Genomic DNA, 27,390 nt, shown 5'->3' on the forward strand with positions numbered 1-27,390 from the left:
GCTGAGTCAGGTACTAACACACCTGCCTGCCTGCTCCCAGCAGCTTAAAGCACGAGAAGCTGCCTGGCCAAGACTCTTCTGTACCCATCTGCTGCCGTCTTTTGCACCTGGCTCCAACGCGGAATAGACCACGATGGGGCTGTTCTACAGTAAGATCCAGGTAACAAATGGAAAGAGGAGGGTCTGAGATGAACTGAGCTGGCATTCCCTTGGTGGCAGAGGGGACATGCTGTGGAGGTGGTGTTCCACATCCTGTATGTTCAACTCTGAGGCTTGTTCTTCAGCACCAAGGCTGACAGGAAAAAGAGGCTTCTGCCTGGGTTTTGTGCCTGCTTTGTGTTTTGGCCTTCACGAATGGAAGGACTTTAATGCTGCAGTTTTTTGACTATTTTGAAAATCCCCCATTGAAAAACAAACAAACAAACAAACACCCCCCAAACAAAACAAAAACCCAAACCAACACAACAAAATAAAAGAGAACTTTTTGTACACTGCTGATGTCCTTCATTTCCATCCAGCTGGGCTACACAAAACAATTCACTGAAGGAAAAATAAGTAGGTATCACTAATGTTAATGAGTACATGGGGAAAACCAGGAAACTAACATTATGCAAGGTGTTAAATATAGGTCTCTTAAAAATTGTGGGAGTTTTTGGGCATATGAGAATGAATGGTGACAAATTGTTACATACTGATTTATGTATTTGCTGCGGTGATATTCCCTGCTTCATAGGTAGTGTGCATGAACTGCCTCTTATCTGTGTTTGTTGCATGACTACATAGATTTGCTCTTTCTTTTTTTTCCCCTCTGGATTTTTTTGTTTGTTTGTTGTTTAAAGTTTTGGTATGGGCTTTTTTTTTTTTTTTTTTGTGGGTTGGTTTGTTTGTTTGTGGTTTAGTTGTTGTTGTGGGGTTTTTTTGTTTGCCTTTTTTTTTTTCTTTAGATTTTTAGTTGGCTTTGGTGTTTGCGGTTTTGTTCATTTGTTTTTACATTCAGAGTATTAAATGTGCAGATTTCCCTTCTTTTATTACTTTAAAAAAGACAATTATATAGGGAGCAAAGTACTTCAACTCCCACTCTTTTGATTAAGTACCATGTCTGTCTGATCCTTGCTTAGGATGAGAGAGGATGACAAAATCAAACCAGTCTCCTGGCAGGTTTGTTAAATGTCTTTTGATAACCACTTAGGTTTATGTGGTTTCCCAAAATTTCCATTGATACTTTCCTTTGACTTTTGCTTAAAGGAATATTGGATGAGCTGAATTATTCAGAAATAAATAATTACAGAGTTGTTGCTTTTACTCCCCCCTTCTGAGAAGTTTGGGATAGGTCTTTGAAAGGCACTTTTCAGGTCCTCATTTTCTAAGAGCCAGCACTGCTCTACGTCAAACGTAACAACGGACTTAGATGGCTGTAAACCAGCTGATGAGCAACATCATTGCACCATGATGTTGCTACTAATTCCTGCCCTGCTAGATTGTCTGCTGTTTGTTGTGAAATATAGTGGATATACATGACATCCTTTGAATTTGCACAGCCCAAGATGTGTGTCAGCTGTATTAATAACACAGCAGGGCTCACTATCATACATTTTCCTGTGACTGGGTTGTAAGAGTGAGACACCTCAAGTTGAGGGTTACCACAGTTTCCTCAGAATGGAAAAAGGAGGACATCAGAGGTTTGATCTGTGATTGAATATACATTTTGGGTGTCTGGCCACACCCAGCTGCAAACCATCTGAGAGAGAAGACAATGCATAAGGAAAAATCTCAGTTCAGAAATATTTTGAATGGTTGGAATTGAAACACTGAATTGAATGCTAACTCTGTTCTTCTGTACTTCTGTTCTTTCTCTCTGCATGCTCATCCCACACATTTTGTATGCTGTACAACAGACAGAACCCTCTCCATGCAACTTGCTCACTGTAAAAGTCATACGGATGAAAAACGCCAGGAAAGCAGACTTGTGTGAGTATCTTTGCTATACCCCTAGAGCATCCATGTGCTTGTAAAACTACTTGGAACATAAACAAGTGTACAAAGACTACAGAGTATTTACAAAAGGAAAGAGATAAAACATGTGCGACTGTGGTAAGCTCAAGATGAGGTAACATAGAAGATATTATTTATTCTTATATCTTTGCCAGCGTAATACTAAACTCCAGTCACCAGTTGTAGCTCAGAAGATGTTTGCACAGAATGCCTAAAATGCTTCACATCTGAATCTGCAAAGACAGGGTTTTTTTATTAATGGGGAAGACTGAATTAAGAAGTTTAGATGGGCCAGTTCTTTCTGTGGTTCCTTCTTGCAGTAATGTCCACCCTGTGCATCCGTGGGCCTACTACAGAATATTTTATGTGAGCTCAGGTCTGCATACGTGACAGCTCTCATGGCCTGCCAAATTTGATTCAGCCATGGGAACAGCCATGTTTCAAAATTTATTTGAGATCTCACACTGTGTCAAGGGTTTTGATTGCAGGGTGACAATAAAACCCTGGCAGATGTATTGTTAACCCTCTATCCCCCCTTCACACTTCAGCCCCTCCCTCTCCCCCTTCCCACTAAGGACAGGTGACGGGGAGGGAAAGAAGGACAGAGAGAAGAGAGTTGGGAAAGTTAAAAATGTTTTACTAATGCTACCGATAAGAATAGAGAAAATAATACAAAATATACAAAACCAATCTCGAAAGTCCCAGCAACTGCAGAGCTGGCACCCGGAGTCCTGGATTGGACTCTGCAGCCAACCGGAGCTGGATTCAGTCTGTCACTAGGCCTCAGTTCACAAGGTCCTTTCCTAATGTCAACCATAAGGAAAAAGGGACGAGATCCTCGTGATCTCTGACTTTTATATGAAGTATTCACATTGCCCCTCTCGTAAGATGTACATCAATTCGTTATCAATAACCTCTCATTCCATTGCTATGTTTACCAAAGCATGTATATGTTTTTCCAGGACAATGCTGCTAATATAAAAGCTTTAGCTGACAGGGAAACTCACTAAAAGAGAATTTTTTTTTTTAACAAAACCAGGACACACTGTTAGCTTTTTCTATTCTTAATCATTTTTTCAAAATCCCCAGGAATGACAGTTAAGTAGAAGTTTATTAATGCTTCACAAATATCTGAACTGCAAAGCCCTAGAAAAGAAAAGGTGTGAGTGAAAATCATCTCCAACCTGAGGAGATCTCTTGCATTTATTTATTTATACAAATAAGAAGGTCTGAATACAGGAAGCTTCTGTAGGAACCAGACCAAGGTAAAATTGTTCAGTTAAAATTATGCAAGACAAAACCACTTCTTTGGGCCTTTCAAAAGTGTTTTGCTTTGAGTTCTGCTAGAACTTTTCCAGAGACGAAAGGTATCTGAGAAAGAGTTTCTCATTCCAATCTTTATTGAAGGAAAAGAAAGAGGCTTTGTTGTTGCTGAATGGAAGAAGTGTCTGAATGAACCTTCCCACTGGTCTACTTCTAAAGTGCAGAAACAAGATCTGAAGCTTGGTTATAGGCTGGAGAAAAATCTCTTGCTACAGCTAAAACCTATTTGAAGATCCAAACATGTGCTCTGAACTGAAAGGTGTGGAAAAGTACAGCCCTTCGTTATCTCCCCACATAATCATGTTCTATTAAAACATCTGTGTGATAATGAGCTTACCAAACTTCCTCTCCACCTTTTTCTCATCTAGATCAATGCTTTTCATTTTTGTCTGAAACTATTTTTATTCTGAAGGAAATTTCCTATGTTTTGATGCTGTCCTTTCCAATACTAGAAAGTTTCTAGGGCAACTGTCAGGAACTGGAATGCTCAGGCATTTCAGCTTTCCAGTCCAAGACACGTCCCACCAGCCCATAAAGCTGCTTAAAGGAGCAGTTTGAATGGCAAGGGGGCTTTAGGAGTGGGGCACAGGGTTTGGAGCAGCAGGAAAGCCACAGCATGGGCTTTCCAGGCTGAGGCTGTTCTGCCTGACACTGTGAAGCATGTACTGGATGTTGCCTGCAAAACAGAACGATAGACATTCACCACCAACTTTGCCAAGATATTGTCTATTTGAACTGGTATTTTAGTCAAAATATTGAGGGGAAAAAAATTGCACAAACAAAACAAAAGCATTACTTGCAAAATACTTTGCTTGTTGTGTACTTCCATCATGTACTAAAAGAAAATCATACCGGCTGCAGCACTGCCTTGCTTATGTTTAGTTGTTGAATCTTGTTTTGATATACAGCTGCTTAATTCTAGTAACATTTGATTTTGCTACCATAAATTTTCTCAGCTGAATTTATCAGAAATATATGCTTTTGAACCATTTTGGGATGTACTATAGATTTGCCTGCAGCCAGACTTGTAGAAATCGCATATTACAATAACATGTTTGTTGTAATATAAAATAAACCTATATTTCAAATGTTCAAATATGTTCCAAATAAATTAATTTAACCTCTGGTTAAACTCACTGGCAATGTAAGAGCTAGTGAAAACTGCATGTTGTTAACTGTATGTGACTTTCACTAAGAAGCAGCAAAATGGGAGGCTTAGGATAAAAAATGTACCGCTTGTAGAAAACTTTGCTTGTTTGTGTGTAAAACTGGGGGAGTTGTTTCAGTCATCTTTACAGTTCCTTAGACATCAGCTTGACATAGCCTTAGGAAACCCAGAAATATGTGGATGTCCATCACCAGCAATAAAGAATTCTTCACAGTACCATTTTCCTAACACTGATTTTTTTCCTCATTCTTCTTCTTCCAAACTCTGTTTCTATCACTTTCGTTTTCCTACAAACTTTTATAGAAAAAGTTGGCAAGTGTCACTTATTTCTCAAGCATCTTATAGATTTTTATCATTTAAAATCAGCTCCTTCTACCTTGTGCCAATTGTGTCCATCCTTTTGTTTCTGAAGTGAATCCCATTCTGTTATTTTCTCCTCTCAAATCCCTTCTTGCACTAAGTTTCTGTAGAGTTTTGGATCACTTTGTCAAATACTCATCTGGTGTTTAGATGACACCACAAGTTAACTTCATTATTGGTCTATCTGCTCCATTTTCCAGGTAATGGAGATGGGAAAAGGAATCCATAACAATAGACTCTCAAAACCTCACTAAAATCTCCCATGGAACAGAAAATACAAGACCTTTAATGAAAGTTCAGTGCATAAGATTGTGTTCTCAACTAAGACAATTTCAGTTGTTTCATTCTGCTTTTTAAACCCTGAATCTTTTTAATGCACCCTTGTGCTATTCTGTCCCTTCTTCCCACTGACCCACCCACTAATTTCTATTTGTGTGTTGATGCATAGCTGATATCGTTGACAACACCTTTGAATTTAGTGCCTCGTTTGTGTTCCGCACATTCCCCCTTCCCACTGAGCACACCCACGACCCCGTCAGGCTCACTGGGGTTCTTCATATTCCAGGACCTGTGAACACTTGCCAGTTCCCAGGTTTGGGTGTGCGACCCATCTGCATCCTGACCCCCTAACAGGCTGAGATTTGGATGAGCACCAGTCCAACCCACCATTAAAAACAAGGCTTTCTCTGCAGAGAACTTCAAATTTCAAGTTCAGGCCCTCACAGTCCTTGGGCAACCACCATAGCTCCAGAACAAACAGAAGGACGTGTCTTTTCACAGCATGTGGTTCAGCTTGGGAACTCCCCACGGCAGGAGATCACAGATGATAAAAGTTTATGTGGGTTCCAGGTGGAGAGAGGAAAAGTTCATAGAAGAAAAATCCAGTTAAATTTTTCTTAAGAAGTCTCTGAATCTTAAATTGTGAGGGCTGAGAGAGCATTTTATGGTGCTTGCCCTCTTATACTCTTCCTTAGACACTCACCACAGAATGCAGGGCATATTCTCCTCTGGCACTCATGTACATTCCTAAGAAGGCCAAAGATGCTTCCTCTCCAACAACAACAACAACAACAAAAGACAAAGAGCATAAAGACAAAGATACTTCAAGGAAACAAAATCATGAAATCACTAGCAAATGAAAAAGAAAACTAAACAGTGTTAAGTATTAAACAAAAAGGTAAAAATAGGGAATTGGGTGGGGACACTGAGCTGAGCAATTTTAAGCCATCATTCCCTGCTTCCCAAACACCACCCATGGGCCCCAGGCTAAATGGATCTTGACTAATGTAGAGTTAAAAATAATCTTCAGCATTTTCTTAGTAAGGAAATTATATTTTTTTAAACTTTTGTGGATTTTTTTTTTTTTTAATTAGGCTTGTTAATTTTGGAAACTTCCAAGTTTTGGACTTTTTTTGTGTAAGACATATTATTTTGGGTACAATATTTTATAAAATTATTTAATATGTTTTACATTTTTGTCAACAACCAAATTTTATGACATTTCAGTAGCAGTTCTGCCATAGATGAGGTCAATTCATAGAAAGGCCTTTGAGATCCTGTAAAGAAATATAACCAGTGAAACACATTTTTGTCTGAGGAACTAGGGTCCAATGAGATACTTATTGCAGGAACCCATGGACTTCCTCCAGTATTTTGTTCTTCCACTTTTATTGTTTCATTGTTATTTATTACTTACTTAATCATTTAAGCAGTTTCAATTATGTACCAACAGCCTATTGTTCTAGGTGCTGCTTGAAATCTCATTATAAAACAAGAGGATGTAGGCTGATAAAGCCTGACAAGGGAGAAAACAGGAGAAAAAATGTAAGGTTATTTAGCAACAACTCAACGAAGGGATGTTTATAAGGAGGGATGTAATTGAGACTAGTGATAAAGTTTTAGGAATAATTGTAGGGTGCTCCACCCTGTGTCAAGGCCAAGGTGGGAGAAAGAGTGAAAGCTTTTTACTGAAGTTTAGCTATTACAAGATTTTGGCTGATAGGTCCCTGGAGGCAGGAACTGATCTCCCAGGACTAAATGGATTCTGATAGACTGTGAAGGTCCTTCAGAAGGAAGATGTTTACTTTCATGGAATTAACCCACATTCTTATGTAAAAAGGAATATTCAAAGTTGATCTAAATTATCTAATGTTCTGCACTCTAGAAAAAAGCAATGCCTGCCTGTCCACCCAGCCTCAGCCAGATCTCTGCTCAGCTCCACAGTGTGGGAGGAATAAGAAAAATGCTTTTCTCTGCTGCTGGTGATAGTTTATAAATTGTGACATGGATGGGTCTAAGTGAGGGGAGACATGATCAAGGAGATGATCTGGGCAAACAGTGTTTGAGACCACGTTCTTGGTTCAGATTCCTTCAGCACAATGAGAAAAACCATATCCTAATAATCATGAAAATATCTAACCCCTAGAAATAGCCTCAATGTGAGCACTTACAGGCAGTTCAAGAGGAGGAGGATGCCTCTGCCCAAGTTACCTGTGGGATGGAGGCTGAGCCTGTTAGTGTCAAAAAAGGAGGTAGAATTAAAATTAAAAATTTTGGGTTTAGCCCTGTTTGAATTTGAGCTGTTTATGAAACAAGTGAGATTTTAGCTTGATCCAGAACAGCTGGTGTCCTGCTCTTGTCTGGGATGCAGTATGGTGCTGGAGCTATGGTATGTATTTCTGAGCATGCGTCATGTCGCTGCAATGCTTTCTAAAGGTAACGAACAATTAAGATCCAGTTCTGCTGCTATCCTGGAAGATAATTAGAAACTTAGTGTAATAACTGGCTGAAGAGACCATGCTGTCATAAACACCTGCTGCCACACCTGCTTTTGGCAGGATATTGCCCCACAGTGATACCACGGCTGCCACCCTAAGCACATTTGATGGCTGCTCACGTGTTGTGGTCCATGGGAGGGACACAACAGGTTGCTGCTGTGAAGCTCTGCTGCATGTACTACGTGTGAGTGTAATTGCCATAGTTAGGTGGTGGTCAGGTTTACATGCCAGGGTAGTGGTGATTTCCTTACATCTGGCTGGCAATGGGAGCCTTTTACGTACACATGACGAGGCACTTGGTAGAAGGCAATGGAATATTGTGTCATGACTGACTGGTGTGGGCACAGGATGCGCTGTGGAATTCCAGTTCTCACATCTGCTTGCGCCTGGAGCTGGTTGGGCACAACATGGGCCTGAGGCACCTGAGATGTGTAAAAAAGGTTCCTGCATGTTGTAAGTGCCTCTTTTATAACACCCGGAAAATACTTCATGAACAAGAGGCAATTAGATTTCAGAGGACAGCTGTGAAGTACCAAAGTCATCACCAAACATGTTTTGCAGATGGGGAGAGGGAAGCATGCACATTTAGTGGCAGTGTCAGAAGTTTGTCAGAGAAAGTCAGAGATCTGAAATGAAAAGTCAGAGCTTTGCTGTCTGACAAGTAGTTGTTTCTTAAAGATGTATGATACAGTGCAGTAGTAGACAGTGGTCACTTGCAGGAAACAAAAAAAAGGCAGACTTTCAAAGTAATATTCTGTTCTTTGCAACAGGCTTAGTCAGAGCATGTAATGCTATTTGGAAAATGACAACAAAATACACTTTGGATTTCTCAAAAATCTATGGACTTGAGTCCTGATCCTCTTTCTAGTGGAGATTAGTGCTGACAGGAGTCTGTGCTAACATCAGCCTGGAATTCCCAAGAGCCAAAAAGGATTTTCATTATGGACATTTCCTGTGTGCACGCAAAAGTTTGGGAGTGATTAGGACTGTTAGAAACTCAGGTGATTTCTATGTGTTTTGATTTTTTTTGTTTGTCTTTAAGAATTTTTATATCTTTGTGTATACCGCAAGCACCTTCACCAGTCAAAGTTGCCTTCTTTTTTTTATTGTTGTTGTTGTTGTTGTTGTTGTTGTTGTTGGTTGTTGTTGTTTTTTTGGTCAGAGTTACTCCAGCAAAGATGACTTAAGCCTTAGGGGCATCAGGAAAAGAATAGGCTAGCTTCGTTAATTCTTCAGTTACACATAGACTGTGATAAATGGCTGAGTCAATTATTCTGTGTTTCCCAAAGTCAAGTCCACCAGTAACACTAAGTAGGACAAGACTAAGTTTAGTCAGATGAAGGTGTGTCTGCTATGCAATGGCAAGAATGCTTGAGTAGGTGGCATTGCAGATAGAGGAAATATAATGCTAATGATGGGATTGGCATCTATGGGCAATACTCCCCCATGCTATCTTTGGCACTTGTGTGGGTTGCTGTCCCTCACAGATCATGTTCTGTAAGGTGATCATCCCTGACTTTTGAGTGTGGGTGCACAGGATTGTTAATCTCATGATTCACATTTGCCTTTCATTTCTTAATAACTATGACAGAAATGTACTTGCATGCAGATTATTCTGACCTCAGAATGAAAGTGCTTGTTGATTATATAAACACTACAGTCTTCTGCTAACCACTATTTAATACTGAACCTTTGGTCCAGAACATCCCTCACCTGCGATGGACCTCAGGTGGGAAGCCAGAATTTACCAACTGGCATCTTCACCTGGGAAAGGAAGACAAAAATACTAAAGCTGCCCTCCCTACATCTGGAAATATTAAAATCCATAGTTGAACTTTATGACCTGAACACACCTCTAATTGGAACAGCAAAGCCAAAGCAATGCAACTTTGTACCAAGCATCCTGTGCTGGGAAATGCAGACAAGATTTCTCCTGCCCATCAAGTGTTTCAAGTACCCTTATCTGCCTCTGGCTGAGGCTCAGAGTTGAAAATTCCTCTTTTTTTTTTTTTTTTTGTTTTTAAAAATCTCTGTTGTTGGGCTCTGTGGTGCATGTGTTTTCCCTTCTTTAACTTTCTGAAAGGGAAGAAGGCAGGCTGAGATCAAGCACCTTGGTGGAAGACCTGCCTTCTGTGAGAGCAATGGGGCTTCATGGGATACTTCAGTGAAATGAGCTCCTGTCACCACTGTGTTGGCAGCCAGATGTGCTAGATCACATAAAGGATGCTCCAAAAAGTAGGCAAGATGGAGCTTATAGCCAGAGCTACCACAGAAACACTAAGGCCATGTCCATGCCTACCTGTGGAAGTCCAGTACGTAGAAAGTGGGCTCTGTCTGCCCAGCAGCCTCTGCTACAGCTGTTAATGTTATCTGCTCTGTGTTCCTGACAGGCAGCTGAACCATCAACAGTGCCCAGCCCTGTGAGGCTCTTGTGTGTGTGCATGCCCCTGTGAATACGGATGGCTCATCAATGTTAAACCTTTGAAGTCTGATATATACAGATAGTCCGACTATGTATCTCTTTGAGAAGGAATGCAATGTAACTGCATATTTTGAATGTTTATTGGTTTTCCAGCAATTAAGGAGTTCTCAATAAGAGCAAACTGCCAGGCTTTCACAAAGAGTAAAGCAAGCTGGCTGTCTAACACTGGCTTGATGGCACATTAGCTAGCATCCTGGTCTGCGTTCTGCATATTGTCCTGTGTACATAGCACAAAAACTCATATAGTGCAATGCCTTACAGGGTACTAGACGTGTTTCCTTGATCCATCGCTTTCATGCTTTCCCTCTCCAACAGTAAGCCAGTCAGACTGCTACGTGAGCCTGAGCCTCCCAACAGCTTCAGTGCAGCATTTCCGAACCAAAACGGTCAAGAACAGCAAGAACCCAACATGGAACGAAACCTTCCACTTCACAATTCAGAGCCAGGTTAAGGTAGGAAGGGCGCCTGTGCCCAACAGCTATTCTTACCAGATATCAAACCTACTGTATAGCCCTTCCACACTGCAGGTCTCTCTGAATCCCCTTATGAAGTGTTGACACTCTCTTGCTGTAGTTATTTAGCTTCCAATGGTTGGATAAGACTGTATCTTCCTGAACAGTCAATTACCTGTAGAGTACAACTGCAAAATTTCTATTTTACTGTTACCTTTACTTGTATTCTTGAACTTCTTTCACAAAATCCTTTAGGTAAAATGAAGTATATGTGGCATCTTATGTTTGTTAAACCTTACACATTTTTTTTCTCCTTTTTTTTTTTTTTGTTATTTCAGAACATTCTGGAACTGAAAGTTTGTGATGAGGACAACATAACTGAAGATGACCATCTCCTCACTGTATTCTTTGATGTCTCCAAAATCCAGCTTGGAGAAAACATTCGGCTGTCTTTCCAGCTGAATCCACAGGTATGGAAAAAAATTAAGGACGAAGCTAAGGGGATGTGGTCAGGTGAGAAGGTGGTTATCCCATCTTTCTTCTTGCATGTCCCATATACAAGCCTTTCTTACTGATCATTTGACCACCTGAGTATGTCCATCTGTTTCAGGGGTTGATATCCAGTGTTGCTTCTGTAATTAATGCAAAATTCAGATGCTGCTTCTACAGACCAAACTGGCTAGCACTATTGGACTTGCTTGTCTGGTTGCTGTCCTTGATGTCAAAATACCAAGAGTTTAACCCAACAGTTCTGGGCATCCCTTTGCAGTTGGGACTGGTGGTTCTGAGCTGTGCATTCTGTTCTGCTAATATAAAAGTATTGATCTGCGGTCATAAGCTGCAAACCCAATTTTCATAATTGAGTTTTTCTGCAGGTCTTTCATAAGGTTGAGACTACTTTATTCTGAAGTTTTAAGGACAATGTTGAGGCCTAGAAATACTTTACTTCAGTGACTGCTGAATTGATTTGATACCTGTTTTGGAAAGGCTGGCTCTCTATGCTGTTTTTTCCCTAGTGCTCACACTGGAGGATGACAAGATAACAGGAGCTACACCTAAACCTGGGAAGATGGAAGGAAATCTCAGGGGGAGGGAATTCCAAAAGACAAAGATAAAGATTGTGCATGCAATGAGACTATATGGACAGATTCCTCCAAACCAAAGTACACTCTTCAGAACACACTGGACTTTGTATGCCCAAGTGTGCCGCCATATTGATGTGCTACCAGGCCCACCTGCACAGGCTGTGGGTGAGGGCCGGGAGAGGGGCAGGGTGACTTGGATGCACCAGAGGAATCCAGCATCACTCATGCTGAGGATCACTGTGGAATGTTGAGAACTTGTGGTAGAGGAAGGGAAAGGGGAATTGCAGGTGGCCCGTGAAAAGGTGAGGGGTGAACCTATGGCTGCAGAAAGGGGGAGCAAATGCCAAGAGGCCCTGCAGTACGTATCACGTTTGGCCTGCAAGGTCTGAAGTAGGAGTCTGCTAAAGTAATGGATATGATGTTAGAAGTATGTGACACTGGAAGTATAGCAGATAGGAGATTAAGAAAATCAAACCTGTTGCATGCTCAGAAACGAAAGGTGGACACTGGCTTATAGAGTCCCCTGAAAAGCATAGATTCCTGCAGGGTTCCTGTAGGATTCTCCTTTACAGGAGAATCAACCTGCAGTGACTGCATTCATTTGTTTCACAGGGAAAAGAGGAGCTGGAGGTTGAATTCACAATGGAGAGCAGGTGAGTAAGGCCAAAAAGGTGATCAGCAGAAATGTAACCCAGTGACAAAATGTTACTGATACAAAACATCAGTTTCCACTCACAGTCCTCTAACACTGACACCCTCTGAATAAAGTAGCGGAGAACTTCGGGTGTTCAGGAAATGCTTGTGTAGGGCATTTAATGGGGAAAGGGTGTGTCGCAGTGCCTGATGTACGTGCATCAACACCAGGCATCCAGACACATGGGAAAGCGAGCACAGATGCTGGTGGGAGCACAGAGATGTCCCTGATGGCTGCTGCTCACCAGGCTGCAAGGGCATTCTGCACAGGAGGAAGTTTTAAGTTTCAAACCCTTCTTGCTCCCTTCTATGAGATCCCAGATGTTTGCCTTATCATCAGGATGTGCAAATACGAATATGATACTTGGAATTTGTCTTGTGGGAATAGGTTTTTTTTATATTTTTTTACTGTGTTTCTGTGCCGACTGTATAGTTAATGGAGAGAATGGGCATGTAAATCAGTCCTAGTGCTGTTAGTTGATTTTTAAGGTAAATGGTAAAGTTTTTTCCTTTTGTGTTAAGGCATGTTGGATGAACTCACCAGCTTTTCTGCTCTGATCGCCCAGGTTTGAACTGAGCAATATAGCATAATAGTCTAATTGTGTCATTCCTCTGTAAATTTGCTTCACTGTGTCAGAAAACAATCCTGTCTCATACAGTGAGAAACTCCTTAGTCTGGCAGGTCTCCACAGTTTGAAGTTCAGACTCAAGTCTGTGAGAGGCAAATTGGACTGAATGTTCAGCTAGAATTTCTTATGCTGTTTGCCCATGCTGCTTGTCCAAAGAAGGACTTCTAATGATAAACATAATGAAATAATGATTAAAGAAGAGTTAAAACAAAACAAAACAACAACAAACAAACAATTAAAAAACCCCAACAGCAATAGCAAAACAAAACAAAGTGTGCTGGTTTTGAATTGATTGTTTTCCCTTTTTGTCTTTTAGTCCTGATCCTCCTGAAAACATTGTTACCAATGGAGTATTAGTGGTAATTTTTATTTCATAATCCCTTCCCTGCCATGTAGCAATGCTTATTGTGAAATAAGTATTAAAGCTACTGGGAATTGCTCCACATGGTGGTATGAAGGCATCGGCTGAGGGGCAGGCTGAATCTGGTCCTGGGGTTGGCTTTCCCACATGGTCCTCAGTAGCGATTCACGGTGGGAGAGGCTGCAGCTGCAAAAGCTGTGAGGTGCTGCTACCGCTTGCCTCTGCCCTAACTGAGCTGGACTCAGGTGGACAAAATACCTCTGTCTGCCCAGGCAGAGCTGGGCTGAGCATCCTGCCCTGCACCCCTTCCCTTGTGACCGGTCCTCCCCCATGTCCTTGCGGGACTGCTCCTCCAGGCAGGAGCGAGCAGATCCCTTCTCTTTCCTGGTCTCTACACGATCTGTTATTTCCCATGCCAACTCCCTGAGCCTGGTAAGAGGGTTATTGACTGAGACCATCTATCCCTGAGGTGCACGCCCTGAGCCCCTGTGCTCTGCATGTGCCTAAGGGACTGGCCGAGGTAGAGCTCTGCTGACAGAAAATGTCTTTTTCTCTTTCCCTGGTTGTCTCTTACAGTCCCGCGAGGTTGCGTGTTTGGATGTGCAGGTGAACGGTGGGAGGCTGAGGAAGGATTCTTCAGGTGAGACTTTATGGAGCCTGACTTATGGAGCAAATCTGGACGTCACTTTAAGGCAAAAGCACCGAGTGTTTTACGCTTGAATGCCTAGGTTTAAAGTTATTTAAGATGCAAGACAAAATCCCATGGATATCAATGGCCTCTAGAGGAGTCTGTAGTTGGTCAAAAATATACTAATTATTACTCAATGCAGCATGATGAGTGTGTGTTTTGGTTTCCCCACAAAATACTTTCCAGTTTTTCAGGTGCTTATAACTTTCCAAAATATTTGCACGGGAATTGAAATTTTCTGACTCTTAAATTGGACTAAATGCCTGTTGTTTCTGGATTCAGAGGTATGGAAATGGGCAGGATGAGAACTGGTCCTCTTTTATGCATTTTAGGAGTAACAATATGAAAGATGCCACTAGGTGAAACATGAGACACACTTTATTACCAAAGACATTGTTTGCACATTTTAGGCAGTGCATGACTACGGTGTTGAGTCTATACTTGTGGACCTGTGCACCTCCTATGCAATTTTTAAAACATCACACTCTGACACCTCCTGATGTCCTCAATCCAGCAAACTGCACACGGATGATCCAGTTGAACTCAGTTGTCACAGTGAAGAAGTTTACTAGTTGGGGCTGAAAATGCTTTAGTGGCATAATTCTTTCGAAGACTGACTATATACCTTTGAGTGTTTGGATTTACAGCATGTATTTTTGCCTTGAATCTGTGATGATACAATTCTATATAAAAATAATTCTATAATTACTCAGAGAAACATATCTGGGATTTATTACATGAAGGCCAAAGACTACCAGACGTTATTTTTTTAGATGTTAGAAATGCTTTCAAACGAAATATTACAGGATAAGTAAAGAGAAACACGGTACAGGGACTGTGATTTTACTGGTTCCAAAGAGAACTGTGCTCTGCTCAAAAAAACAAACAAACAAAAAAGCTTTTTTCCCCAAAGTCTGAAATTTTCAAAATACCTTATTACTATACAAGGATAATATTTTAGTGCCACATACTGTCTTATTGCTGAAGTACTTTGAAAATTTCACATTTTCAGGAAAGAGTGCTTTTTTCCCCAAACAAAGTTGTCAGCTGTGAATCATTATCTAATGAATAGAACAGTAATCTCAGCAATAAAAGTGTATATGGAAGTGCAGTGGCACTATAGCAACAGCCCCAAAGGGCTCAGATGAGTCTGTTTATTTGTCCTATAATTTGGGTATCCATCGAAGTAATGACTTAAGAAAAATGTGTTACATTACTGTTCAAAGAAACAAACCACATTTTTTGAAGAACTTACGTTTGAAACTCCTTTGCTTCAGAGAGAAAGTTTGCCTTAACTGTGGATGGGTCATATGAAGGAACCAGGACTCACACGCTGAGCTCCTGCCTCTGCCCGACGTCCCCGGCCAGGTTTCACTACATCAAGTACAACCAGTCGGCGCTGACTGTGGCTCTGCCGCGACGGAGGCGGCTCAGCAGGGTATGTGATCTCCACTAGGAGCAAGTGATAGGATGAAGTTACGCCAGGGGAGGTTGACGTTTCATCTTGGGAACAATTTATTCCCAGAAAGGGTTGGGTTAATGGTTGGACTCGATGATCTTGAGAGTATCTTCTTACCAAAATGATTCTGTGACACTGTAATGCATAACTGGCTTTTTGCTGTGTGTTTCTTTGGTGACCTCTAAGACCTGAGTCCATGTGCAAGTGTGTGTATGCGGGGAATTGGTAAATGTATGTATGTGAGGCAGGGGAAATCTTTTGTTTTCCCCTTTTGTATAATAGCTAACTGTCATTATTATTTTTTCCAGTCTATATCAAGTCAAAATGAAAGTGATATGAACGAGTCCGTGACTCTAGCTCTGAACTCGCTTCCTATACAAGAGAAAATAACAATAGCGGAGGTGAGAACAAGGCTTTCTTAATAAACATGCATTCAGTTTGGTGGGTGATGAGAGGCTTGGAGTTCAGTTAATCAGTTCCTGTCAGACACAATGCATGCTACAGTGCAAGGTGTGAATTACAGTCACTCTTCAAATATGCAATATATAGTATATTTTTTTCTCGTTTCTTTTTTTTTTTTCTTTTCTTGCATGTGGTTCAAAGCATGCTGTTCAACCCTGTTCTGAGTTTAATTTCCTCAGGACATTTCAGTTCATCAACACAGTGTGTGAGCTAACAGTAAAGGATATGAAAATTAAGACTTAAATTTGCAAAGGGAAAGCCTGAAGCAGAAGATAAAACAGACAACATCCATATGCCTGTGGTTCAGATTTCCAGAAAATGAACGTTAAACCAGGCGTTCAGCTATGAAAAGCTGAGGGGCCTTAAGCCCATCTGGCTTAGGTGAATGGTTCACTTCTACCTAGAGTGTACTGGAGCTCATTAGATCTCTCACAGCACAGATCATTGCAGGCCAGATTCTGCAGCTGTGCTGCTGACTGCAAAGACAGTGAAACTCAATCCATGGATGGAGTGGGGGAGGAAAGTTCAGGATTTGTGACCTGAGCATGCTTACACTGTTTGTATTGCTATTTTCAGGACAGGACAATTGACTTGTACACAAAGGCAAGTGAATGGTAAGTGAATTTTCAGCAAGACCTGTAACTGGGAGACATTTGTACCTACACAAAACCCGTTTGAAATCAGCAGGGGTCCATGCAGGCTCAGTTGTAAGCAGGGGTGTGTTCATCTTTTGGTTGCAGGCTTTTGTCAGGTTCTTCTTTTTGGTGATGGAGAATTAAATCATGGGTTCCCTTTCCTCCAAGTTTTCAAGCTGTTAGTAGAGCTCAGTAAGCAGATCGCTATTTGTGTGCACTATTATGCCCACAGATGGAGAGAGCAAACTCCACGAAGAAATAGTATTTTATATTATATGAATAAAATAACACCAAGGCTTGGTAGCTACTTTCCTAGTCAACTGCAGTGCTTGTTGATAGTGATTATCTAGTTACAGGCACATGAGGCATTCACCACTGAAACCTGAAAAATTAACTATATGAGCAAATAAAACTAGAAGTGTAATGTAGAAGCCTTGTTACCATACCAGGTCAGTATGTCATGTTCTGTTCTGCCTTCCCGTTTGCATTCTTGTTGGCAGCTACAGCAATTAGCAGAGGCCTGTCTATGGTGTTCCTCTTTCTAATTTAGTACAATATACTGTCCACAAATTGGTCTGTAAACACACACAAGCATAGCTGGATTTGACCAAGGAGAATGATAATGTAGTAATATTTGTGCCCTGGTCTCAGGACCCAGGGTCTGTTTTACAGGCCAAGAAATCTGGATGCCCGTCTGGGGTTTGAGCTGTGCCCTGACGAACAGAATTTCCTGCAAAACCGGAGGAAGGTGGTTGCTGCTGCACTGAAAGATGTTCTTCATCTGGAGGAAGATCTGCAAGAGCATGAGGTAACAAGGAAAGACACTGCTGGGGTATTTTTCTCCGTCCTTTCTCTCAAGCCTGGAGATGGGGAGTGATGTCTCCTGTCTGTACAGATGAGGACTGAGGACCTCTGTCAGCAGCTCCTCCTCCAGGGTGCTGTTTGTAGCCAGGGTGGACTCATCTGAAGAGCTCCATAGTCTGTCTGGATGAGCAAAGTCTCTATTTCCACTTGGCTTTCAAGTGACTCATTTGGAGGAACTTCGAACCAAGGAGTTTGGTCCATGTTTCTTAAAAGTCCTTCCTGAAGTGCTGAAGTCTTTTAGTATACCCCACTGGGATGTCCAGCAACTTGTATAATACACAAGTCCTACAGCAATATTGCTTTATCTCTAATCTACATGTTTATTTTACTGTTGTCTGAATATTGCTTTTGCATGTTTGTCTTCTTTTGACACAATGTGCCTTAACACCACTTTTTCACCTATGCTTTCTGATGTTTTTTGTGTTGAACAGGTGCCTATAGTGGCTGTGACCACAGCAGGGTGTGGGATAAGAGCACTCACTGCCATGTATGGCAGCATTTTGGGTCTTCAAAAGTTACGTGTTCTGGATTGCATTACATACATCAGTGGCTCATCTGGCACAACATGGTGAGGAGTCATATTGGTACTGTTGTTTGGATATTCTTGTGTTAAACAAAATCCATGCATTGTCCAGGGTTTTACATCTCAGCAAGGGTGAAATGGGTCTATTGAGTTACTGCTTCCATCTTTGGTCTGTGAATCTCAGGGTCATCCATGGAAGGCCTGTTGTGCATCATACATTTGGTGTCACTGAAGTAACTTATCCCTAACTAAAAGAGGAGACTTTATAGGAAGCACAAGCATCACAAGTTATTTACTGTTGAACAGAAACAGCATAGACACTTGGTATATCTGCTTGTATTGAATCCAGATAAAGTGATTTTTGACTGATTGCCTTTAGACTAGCATTTCTGCTCAAAGTAAGTTCAAAGAGGAGAGTAACCTCAAGATAAAGCCATAGGTGACCAAAGCACCAAAAAGTATATCCTCTGAGTTTCAGAATCACAGAGTGCTTGGGGTTGGAAGGGACCTCTGGATATCATCTAGTCCAACCCAGCATCTTAATTTCTTTCTGCTCTCCATCACATTTCCTGCCTGCAGGACTATGACAAAACTGTATGAAGATGCTGACTGGTCACGTAAAGATATTGGAGAAATAATTATCGAAGCTCGGAAGCAAGCAGCCAAGTGCAAGATGGGGTCTTTTTGCTTGAGAAGTCTGAGGAATTATTACAGAGAGCTGAGCCAAAGGACCCAAGCAGGACATAAGACATCTTTTATTGATCTGTGGGGGCTCATGATCGAATCCATGTTAAATGATGGGGTAATGTTTATACATCTTTCTTCTCATAAAGTTGGCAACTTGATCTTCATGACAATTATGAGAAATTAAAATCCTAGGAAGAGAAACCTGGCCAATAACAAGGTACTTGGTATGTGGACAGAACACCACTTATTTGCATTAATGACTTGGAGATATAGTATATATCTACACTAGAGACTAAAGTGCAGCTGAATGTAACATTAAAATGCTCAGACTAGCTTTAAAGTAACCAGGATACTAATTTACATTGTAGCTGTCCAAGAATTTGTTGAGATTCTTAGGTATTTTTATGGCACCATGCTTTTATGTCTCCACTGCTGCAATATTTACACAAGCTGCAGTCATAACTTGAATGTAGTACAAATGTACCCCATATGGAGTTACTGCATTTTGTTATGAGAAAGGATATAGATCCAGAGCTCCTGAGACATCCTTACTTCGGATTTTATCTCTCAGGACCTCTCATTCCTCATTTTGTTGTAATGACAGAAGCAAAACTTCCCATGTAAACTAGCAGACTGGTGCTAGCCGGAGAAAAAGCTATTTTGTTTTAAAATCCTGTAAACCTAGTTTATATTTTTTCTAGGTGAAACAGGTAAAATTAAATACTCTCATTTCATACATTTCACATTGTATTTCTGGCCTCAGTGCTATGTAGCAAAATTTGCTAGAATTTAGTTTGGCTGAAGTACACTCAAAATCCCCATTTCTCTCATAAGATAAGTTGATATTATCAGACAGCACATTCCTCTGTGGGTGTTCACTTTCAATACGGTTTTCAAAAATAATCATGACTAGAAAGCTGCCTTGACACACACTGCCTTGACAAACTCATATGTTTAACAGATGAAGTGTGTGATAACAGCTGAATTACCAAGATCGTCCCAATTTTTTCACTTACATTTAGCCATGCGAAGTTAGAATAGCATGTGAAGCAACTCATTACTGTCATTCTACAATAAATGTAGAACATGGCTGGTTATCTTAACAACAATTATTCTCATTCCCACAATTTTCTTGCTCTCTGTTATTCAAGCACATGGAAGTAAATTTAGGAGGAAATTCAGAAAAATTATACCCCATATTCAGACATTATAAGCTGATGTCTTTAAGGAACTCATTATCAGCTGGTATTTTTTTCTTTTTCTTTTTTCTTTTTTTTTTTTTCTTCCAAATCCAGAAATGCTACCACAGACTTTCTGATCAACGTCGGGCAGTGAACCAGGGTCAGAACCCACTGCCCATCTACCTTGCTCTCAATGTCAAGGATAAATTTGCCACCAAAGATTTTAGAGGTAATGTTTCCATTCTGGAAAAAGACCTGTGTTTTATCCCAGGAGATACACCATGGGAATACTGTAAATAATGATGAATTGTTTTAAATTCTCACTCCAAGCCAGGAGAAGTCCTGTACAGAGACAGAAAGAGTAATTGGGCTGCCACAGGACAGAGAGCAACAATTCAGTATTTTGTTAGGTGTCCTGGCACGTCAGTGTGCCTGTTCAGACATAAACTTCAGACTCGTAACACAACATAAATCTGTGACAATTGTCTCAGAAATGCTATGAAATCTAAAAGAAAGTGATTCAAAGGAGCTTTATGTTTACTTAGTGTATGTCTTTCATGGTTGGCTAAAGGCAATAAAACCAACAGAAATAAATCTGTGTTCTAATCTACCTTCCATGAGAAATCTTCCCACTTGCTAGATAAAAAGAAAGAGGAAATTTTAGTTTTCCCTTCAAACTGCCATTATTCTTTCACAAATCTGCAGACAGTGTGATTGACAGCTGATTGAGCTATCAGCAGGGTTGCCTCGGGGCGCTTGCTAAGCCAGCTCACACATGAGGGCTGACATCCGAAAGGTTTATTCCATGACTGGTGACTTTACTGTTTTTAGCAGTGGATCTGATATTGTTGGTGTGTATTTTGGCAGAGTGGGTGGAATTCACGCCGTATGAGGTGGGCTTCCTGAAGTACGGCGCCTTCATTCGCGCAGAGGATTTTGGCAGTGAGTTCTTCATGGGTCGCCTGATGAAGAAGCTCCCTGAATCCCGGATCTGCTTCATGCAAGGTGACTCACCCACCTGGGGGAGCATCAAGAATTTAATACAAACACTAATGAGTCTTGAAAACAGTCCCCAGCGACCTGTTGTTCTGCAGGTGGCAGCAGAGGGACTGGGTCATCTTACAAATGGTTCCCTTTCTCACCCAGCTAAAATTCAGCATTTCTCCTGAGATTCACTCAACTGTCCAGCTAGCAGAGGTCATGTTATCATTTGGACTAGGATAAAATGTGACTGAAACAACTTTGCAGGTGCTTTAGAAACATCACCATTTTGAAAGCTGAAAATCTATGAGACTTTGTGGAAGCTGAAGAAAACGCTGAGAAGAAATAAATAGGGCAAGAAAGGGGGAATCAAGCAAGGAGCTGGCTGAAAATAGTTCTCTATCAAAGGAAAGAAAAAAAGGAAAATTGGAAAATGAAAATGACAATATGAAATTTCTCTTTAAGTAAAAAAAAAAAAAAAGTTGTTCTAGGTAAAACTTGGCAGAAGGAAAAAGAATTTGAAATTTCTTGTGAAATAACTTTGCCTTCTAACTCCTCTCTACCACTGAAATACATGTCTGGGCTTATGAAAGATTGTGTAGAAATGCCAAAAATTTAGAGAAGAGTGGTGAAAAGAAGAGAAGGCTGTTTTTAAATGAACTTCATTGTGTTTACCTCAGTACTACTTACTATACATTTCCTGCTTCATAGGAATGTGGAGCAGTATCTTCTCCAAAAACCTCTTGGATGCTTGGCATGCAGCTGACAATTCAGAGGACTTCTGGAACAGGTGGACCCAGAACAAAGTGACTGAAATAGGTAAATCTTAAGTATCCTTTGACGTGGGGTCTTCTTCTTCCAGGCTCCTCTGATATGGTAGGTGTGCTCACATTTCTTGTGTTTTGGGTTTTTTTGTCAGCCTGGTGCTCTCAGCCTCTGATTATGGGATGCACTGGGAAAATAAAGTTATTTGGTATAAGCAAAATTTTGGCTCTTTGTTAAAATAGTGAGAATTTTTACTGGAATGAAAGACACCATCAGACAGATCTTGATGGATAAGGAAATAAGGATGGATGCATAAGGTGGTCCCTAAAGTGTTGTGTTAAAACACTTGGAAAGAAGAACTTCTGTCAAAGCCTCATGTCAAATATTTGTTATCCAGAGACAAGCCTGAGCACTTCTTTTTCCATTATCTATTTGTCCTGCAGAGTGCATTCGTTCTTCAAAATCTTACTGAATGGAAAGATTTGGTAGAGGTCAAAGGAAGTGAATGGAGTGGAGCTCTGTTACACCAGCTGAGAGGCAGCTCTGTACTAAAAGACCATTTCTTAGAAATGCTCATCAGCATCTTCATGTTAAAATTAAAGCAAATCTGGTGATTTCATGGTGAACAGATGTGGCTCAGGATGCTGTAGTCTGTGTTTCTGGGAAAGCAGACAACAAACCCTTGTGTTTGGGTTTATATAAATAATTTGGAAGTTTGTGTTGAATTCAGCTGGCCGAACCCAGACCAAATTGAGCAAAAGTAAAAATATTGAATTTAAAAATGAAACATTCACTTTTTTTTCATTTTATAAATAAACTTTGAATTTCAGATTTAACCTACACAGAATCTAAAACAAGTATTCCCCTCAAATATATAAATATTAAATATATATATTTAAATATATATATTTATATATAAATATATAAACTATTTTCCCTGGTTTTGTTTCTTTGGAAGAGTGGATTTAATATGTGCCAAGCTCATGTTTTTTGATGAGAAAAATGGTCCTTTAGTGAGACAGGGCAAACCAGAGTTTAGAAAACAAAACCAATTTTATGTTTTGTCAAGAGATTGACTGAAACTCACTGCAGACCACAGGGAAAAATAATGCAATGCTGAGAGCTGTGAACACCTGGTTACTATTGGTACAGAGGAATCAGCGACCCTTTTTCCTCTTTGTGCCTAGCCTCCTCTCAATCTTGGTTATAATTCAATTGCGTGTCATTTACACCATGTACCCCTAGAGGAACAACCGGACTTGCCTGAGAAGCCCCATGAGATGGCTACATGCATGTTCACTCCTACAAGCGGCCTCTCCACTGCTCTCCGGGACATCCTGACGGACCGCCCTGCCGTCTCCAAGTACCACAACTTCCTGAGGGGCTTCCAGATGCACAACGAGTACATCCAGCAGGAACATTTTGCAAAATGGAAAGGTGTGGACAGCACTCCTGCCTACCCACCTCAGCGGTCATTGGGGCAGTCACAGGGGCTGGGATTTAGCAAAGGACATTTGTACATCCTGAAGAGAACTGAGTGGGTTTTGTGGTTGGTTGTTAGTGCTTGCTGAGAGGAGAAGAGGGAAAACAAAGTAACTCCTCACGTCTTTCACTTCCAGTAACACAACTGTTCATTTTTTGGGTGATTTGGTACTGGAAGTCCTCACTGGGTTGAAAATCATGGGGGTGGGGCTTTGCACATATGGGGAACCTACTACAGGTTTGATACAGTTCATGGGTTTGGAAAGACTAGCAAAACATGAGTGGAAAGGCTGAAGGGAGCTTTAGGATTGCTGCATGCTATCCTAAAGCAAAGGGAAAATCCTGGATGGGAGGGAAGCTCACTTATATTTTGCTTTCTAACTTGACAGATGCCTTTTTGCAGTTTGCTAATAGCTCTGAGTCTTCTCTCTAGACACTTTACTGGATACCTCTCCTAATGACCTGAGAGTCAACTCAGAGCACCTGGAGTTGGTGGATGCAGCTTTCTTCTTTGAAACCAGTTGCCCACCCCTTATGAGACCAGAGAGAAATGTGGATGTCATAATACACTTAAATTACACCGGTGGATCACAGACCTTGGTGAGAAGTCTCAAAACTGTTTTTGTTTAGTAATGGATTTTACTTTGCTTTCCACAACTTTCAGACAGGTGTCTGTAAAACATGAAACTTAGTGGAATTTAGTAACATGGAGTTTCTGAACCTTAGAAGAAGAATGGAAATTCCCAGAGAGGAAAATTTCTCTATTTTTCTCAGGCCACTTTTGAAATAGTCCTAAGTCCTTTACCAGTGAAGTACAGAGTGGCACAGAGAAATTAGGAAGATTGAACTGCAACTGCCATTACAATTATGTGTAAGATTTTAAAGTACAAATACAGGTGGAAAAACTTTGTGTGTGACTCAGATGCTGAATTTAATCTGCATTTTCCATAAATATATACAATTTTATTTGTCTTTTTATTTTAATATGTGCTTTTCTAACTGTCAAGAACAATCTGGTGGTAAATAATTTCTTCATTTTTCTCTCTTTCAATAAATACAATTTTTCTGCTTACATAGTGGGCTTGAAGCAGGATATCAAATGCATTTGCTATGTTTTCAGAAATCTCATTTGGTTAAAACAGCTATATAGATTTTGAAAGTGGTATTCACCACATAAAAAGATGGGTTTAGGCTTCCAAATATATACTTGTAATTTTAAATTTGTCCCTAAAGGGCATCACAAAAAACACAAGGTTCACTGGTTAAGGTTCTGTCATTTTCTCAAGTGGAAGATAGTTTAGTAGTACTCTTACACTGTGATGCCACGTGAAAAAAAGAAAAAAAAATGCCTCCGTACTGTAGCTGACAAAGAGCATATGTAATAAGTTGCACTATATTTCTTTCTGTAATCTGAAGTCTTTTCTGACAAACTGAGGTGGTACTTTAGTGTTTTGTTAGATAAATTAACACAGTGGGTCAACACAAATGAATTTCTGATGAATGCTTTCACTGCTGTATTTTGAAACCTGAAATATGTTAGCTTGAAAACTCATATTATTTCTAAACTTAAAGGTATAGAAATGGATAAGTTGGTCTCAAAACCCTGCTAAAGTCTATTGAGGTCAACTTACAAGTTATACTGCTATATAAAGTTGATACAGTTAGACTGCTATATAAACTGCTATAAATTGACTGTGAATCCTACTGCCTTGGACTGCAAATGTAGTTTTGTTTAGATCTAAATTTTTGTGTTTTATTTTTCCTTTAATTAATGATGCCTTATAAAACTCTTTGAACTCCCCTGTTCTTTTCCTAAATCATGTTCCCATTTTAGAGATGTGCCTTGATACCTATTTAAAACATTTTTACCATCTTGATATTGGGTGTTTTCTTGTGAGACTGTTTTCAAATAGCTCCTTGGGTAACATAAGAACAGTTCCTTGGGCTGCAGGTGCTCATGTTATTCTCAGATGTCCAGTGCTATGAGTCTACTTTGTGCAACTTGGCATGAATTATTGGGCTTCGGCAGCAGCCTGATCTTGGGTATCTTTTCCATTCCTTACACTGCTGCTGTTGGGCCATGACCAGCCCCTGGAGCAGGCTTGCAGATACTTCTCAGAGCAGGGAATTCCATTCCCTAGTGTTGGGCTGAAGGATGATGAGCAGAACCTGAAAGAGTGCTACATGTTTGATGGTACAGACACCCCGGGAGCTCCTCTGCTGCTTTATTTCCCTCTAGTGAATGACACCTTCCAAAGATATGCAGCACCTGGTAAGTTAATAGTACCCAGTTAATTTTATTGACCCAATGATTTTTTTTACTCCCTAGGTGTTTTTCCCTCATCCCAAAACAAAAATCCTTTGTTTGCTTGTTTATACTAGCAAATAAATTGTAAAATGGGCTGATGCAAACTATTTCAAAATCAAGGGAAATCTTTTGCATAATTTTAGTTTGAGTCTTGGTGCAATTCAGTGAAAGAGGAAACGTGTTGCTGAAGTAGAGGAATGGGAACTAATTTCTTCTTGTGATCTCCAGACATTTACTTCAGGGTGTAGAACAAAGCATATTTTTCAGATTATGTACGTTTATGATGTTCAGATGTAGGAGAGAATTACCTGTCCAGTATAGAATGGAGGGCCACTGTGCTTTCTATTTGAGCTGTTTAATGTGTTGGTTGTGTATGCTAGAAAATTGAAGCAACAGTACATAAACTAATACAGTCACAGTGTCCTTTTGGACCAGTATTTGAGAGGCAGTCTTTGTTTTCATTATGATTCCCTGGGCTATTAATATCCTGCTTCCTCCTGTCCCATGCTTCTCTTTATTCCTTTTACTGTTACTTTACATTCTGCTCAAGAACCTGTAGGGTAAGATGAACACCGGTGACCACATAAAATGATGTGCCATGAGCTGGCCAGTAGAAGGTGCTGGTTGCAATAGAATGGTGTTTAGTGACACTGATTTATTTGAATTCCAGTAGGCTTTGTTCAGAAGTAGATTTTTCAGACATCATAGCACTACACTTGTCTTCACAGCAATCAAATCTGTGACCTCTCTAAATTATTTTTGATATAGTCTGTTGGAATAATGTAGTTCCCTGGGACTATACAAGCACATTCCTCTTTTTCCTTGACAGGTATTGCACGTAGTGCAGCCGAAATTGAACAGGGCAAGGTTGATATCTCCGGTTTCTGCTCTCCATACTCAACAAGGGAGGTCTCACTGAAAGCAGAAGATTTCAACAAGCTCCTTAAGCTCACTAATTACAATATCATGAACAATGAGAACATGATTCTTCAGGCCTTGCGCATGGCTGTGGCACGGAAGAAACAAGCTCTGAGCCAGCCAGTAGCACAAGCACAGTGCTCTACCTGAACAGCATTTTCCTCTCTTTAAGTATTTATCATGACAACACGGAATTATATGTCAAATGCAATAGCTACTTCACTGTTCTTGGCAGGTGCCATCTCTTTCTAAGTAAGTAACTTTCTTAAAAATGAAAACTTGAAGTATTTGTTTCAAAGCCACATGGTTTGGTTTACCAAGCAGTAGCTGCTTTTTGATCAGGAGTTTTCATATCAAACATAGCAGTCTATGTTGTTAACACCATCTCACTGTGATGCTCAAAAGGTAAAGACTCAACTGTGTGTGACAGGGAAATAGTTTTATCTCTTTCTCTGCAACCTCTTATTGTCTTGGTGACTAGTTGCTAGTATTTTTTCACCTGCAAAATATTCTGGCATTTCATTGGCCCTCTTCACACACAGAAGGTGGTAACCATGCAGTATCAATTTTAATAATTTAATTTGATTTTGATAACTTTAATTAAATGGTGTTCTGCCTTTTCAGCATTTGGTTTTCCAGGTGCTTTTCTGTTGTGAACTGTCATGAAATATATATATCTTATGAAGAATGTTTAATTTTTCAAATTTGTGTTGGATGACAGATGCATGGATGGTGGTGTTTTAGGTCTTTGATGACATCGGTTCTTATATATTAAATCAAACTTATGAATTTGTTTTGAAGGACCATGGCCATTTCCTCTCACAATCAACTGTGTTCTGTCCCTGATTACATGCATGTGCTGCAGTTGCCTCCCTAAAATGCAATTTTGCTTCAGCTTCATCTGGAGCTTGTTCAATGTAGTGAACTGAAATATTATTGAAACAGCATGTGGGGGGTGGACTGCAGGTTGGATGGTAATTGCATACACAGAATTACACTGGAGAAATGGAGTAAGATACCAATCTTCTGCATCACAGTTGTTAAGCAACCATAAAATGTAAAATGCAGCTGCTAGGTATGCCAGTACAAATAAAAATTATATGATTGCCACAGTC

At 40.3% G+C, this 27,390-nt stretch overlaps 1 protein-coding gene across 1 annotated transcript; it reads left to right on the forward strand.

Moving 5' to 3' along the window:
- On the forward strand, window positions 1-27,390 carry LOC102083959 (cytosolic phospholipase A2 epsilon). Its single transcript, XM_065064552.1, has 20 exons — window positions 1-160; window positions 1,896-1,968; window positions 10,418-10,554; window positions 10,893-11,024; window positions 12,252-12,292; window positions 13,278-13,320; window positions 13,899-13,962; window positions 15,288-15,448; window positions 15,778-15,870; window positions 16,508-16,545; window positions 17,218-17,374; window positions 17,862-17,998; window positions 18,533-18,755; window positions 19,936-20,050; window positions 20,689-20,826; window positions 21,514-21,621; window positions 22,813-23,004; window positions 23,483-23,649; window positions 25,138-25,321; window positions 26,187-27,390. The coding sequence occupies exons 1-20, from the start codon at window positions 134-136 to the stop codon at window positions 26,423-26,425; spliced, it is 2,469 nt and encodes an 822-aa protein (XP_064920624.1). The 5' UTR covers window positions 1-133; the 3' UTR covers window positions 26,426-27,390.

This window comes from Columba livia, chromosome 5 (assembly GCF_036013475.1).
Source record: "Columba livia isolate bColLiv1 breed racing homer chromosome 5, bColLiv1.pat.W.v2, whole genome shotgun sequence".
In the NCBI taxonomy this organism is placed as follows: Eukaryota; Metazoa; Chordata; class Aves; order Columbiformes; family Columbidae; genus Columba; species Columba livia.

Coding starts and splice junctions, on each gene's coding strand:
- LOC102083959 (XM_065064552.1), top strand. CDS start 134: ATGGGGCTGTTCTACAGTAAGATCCAG. Junction 161..1,895: donor TGTTCTACAGTAAGATCCAG/GTAACAAATGGA, acceptor GCTGTACAACAG/ACAGAACCCTCTCCATGCAA. Junction 17,375..17,861: donor AAGATCTGCAAGAGCATGAG/GTAACAAGGAAA, acceptor TGTGTTGAACAG/GTGCCTATAGTGGCTGTGAC.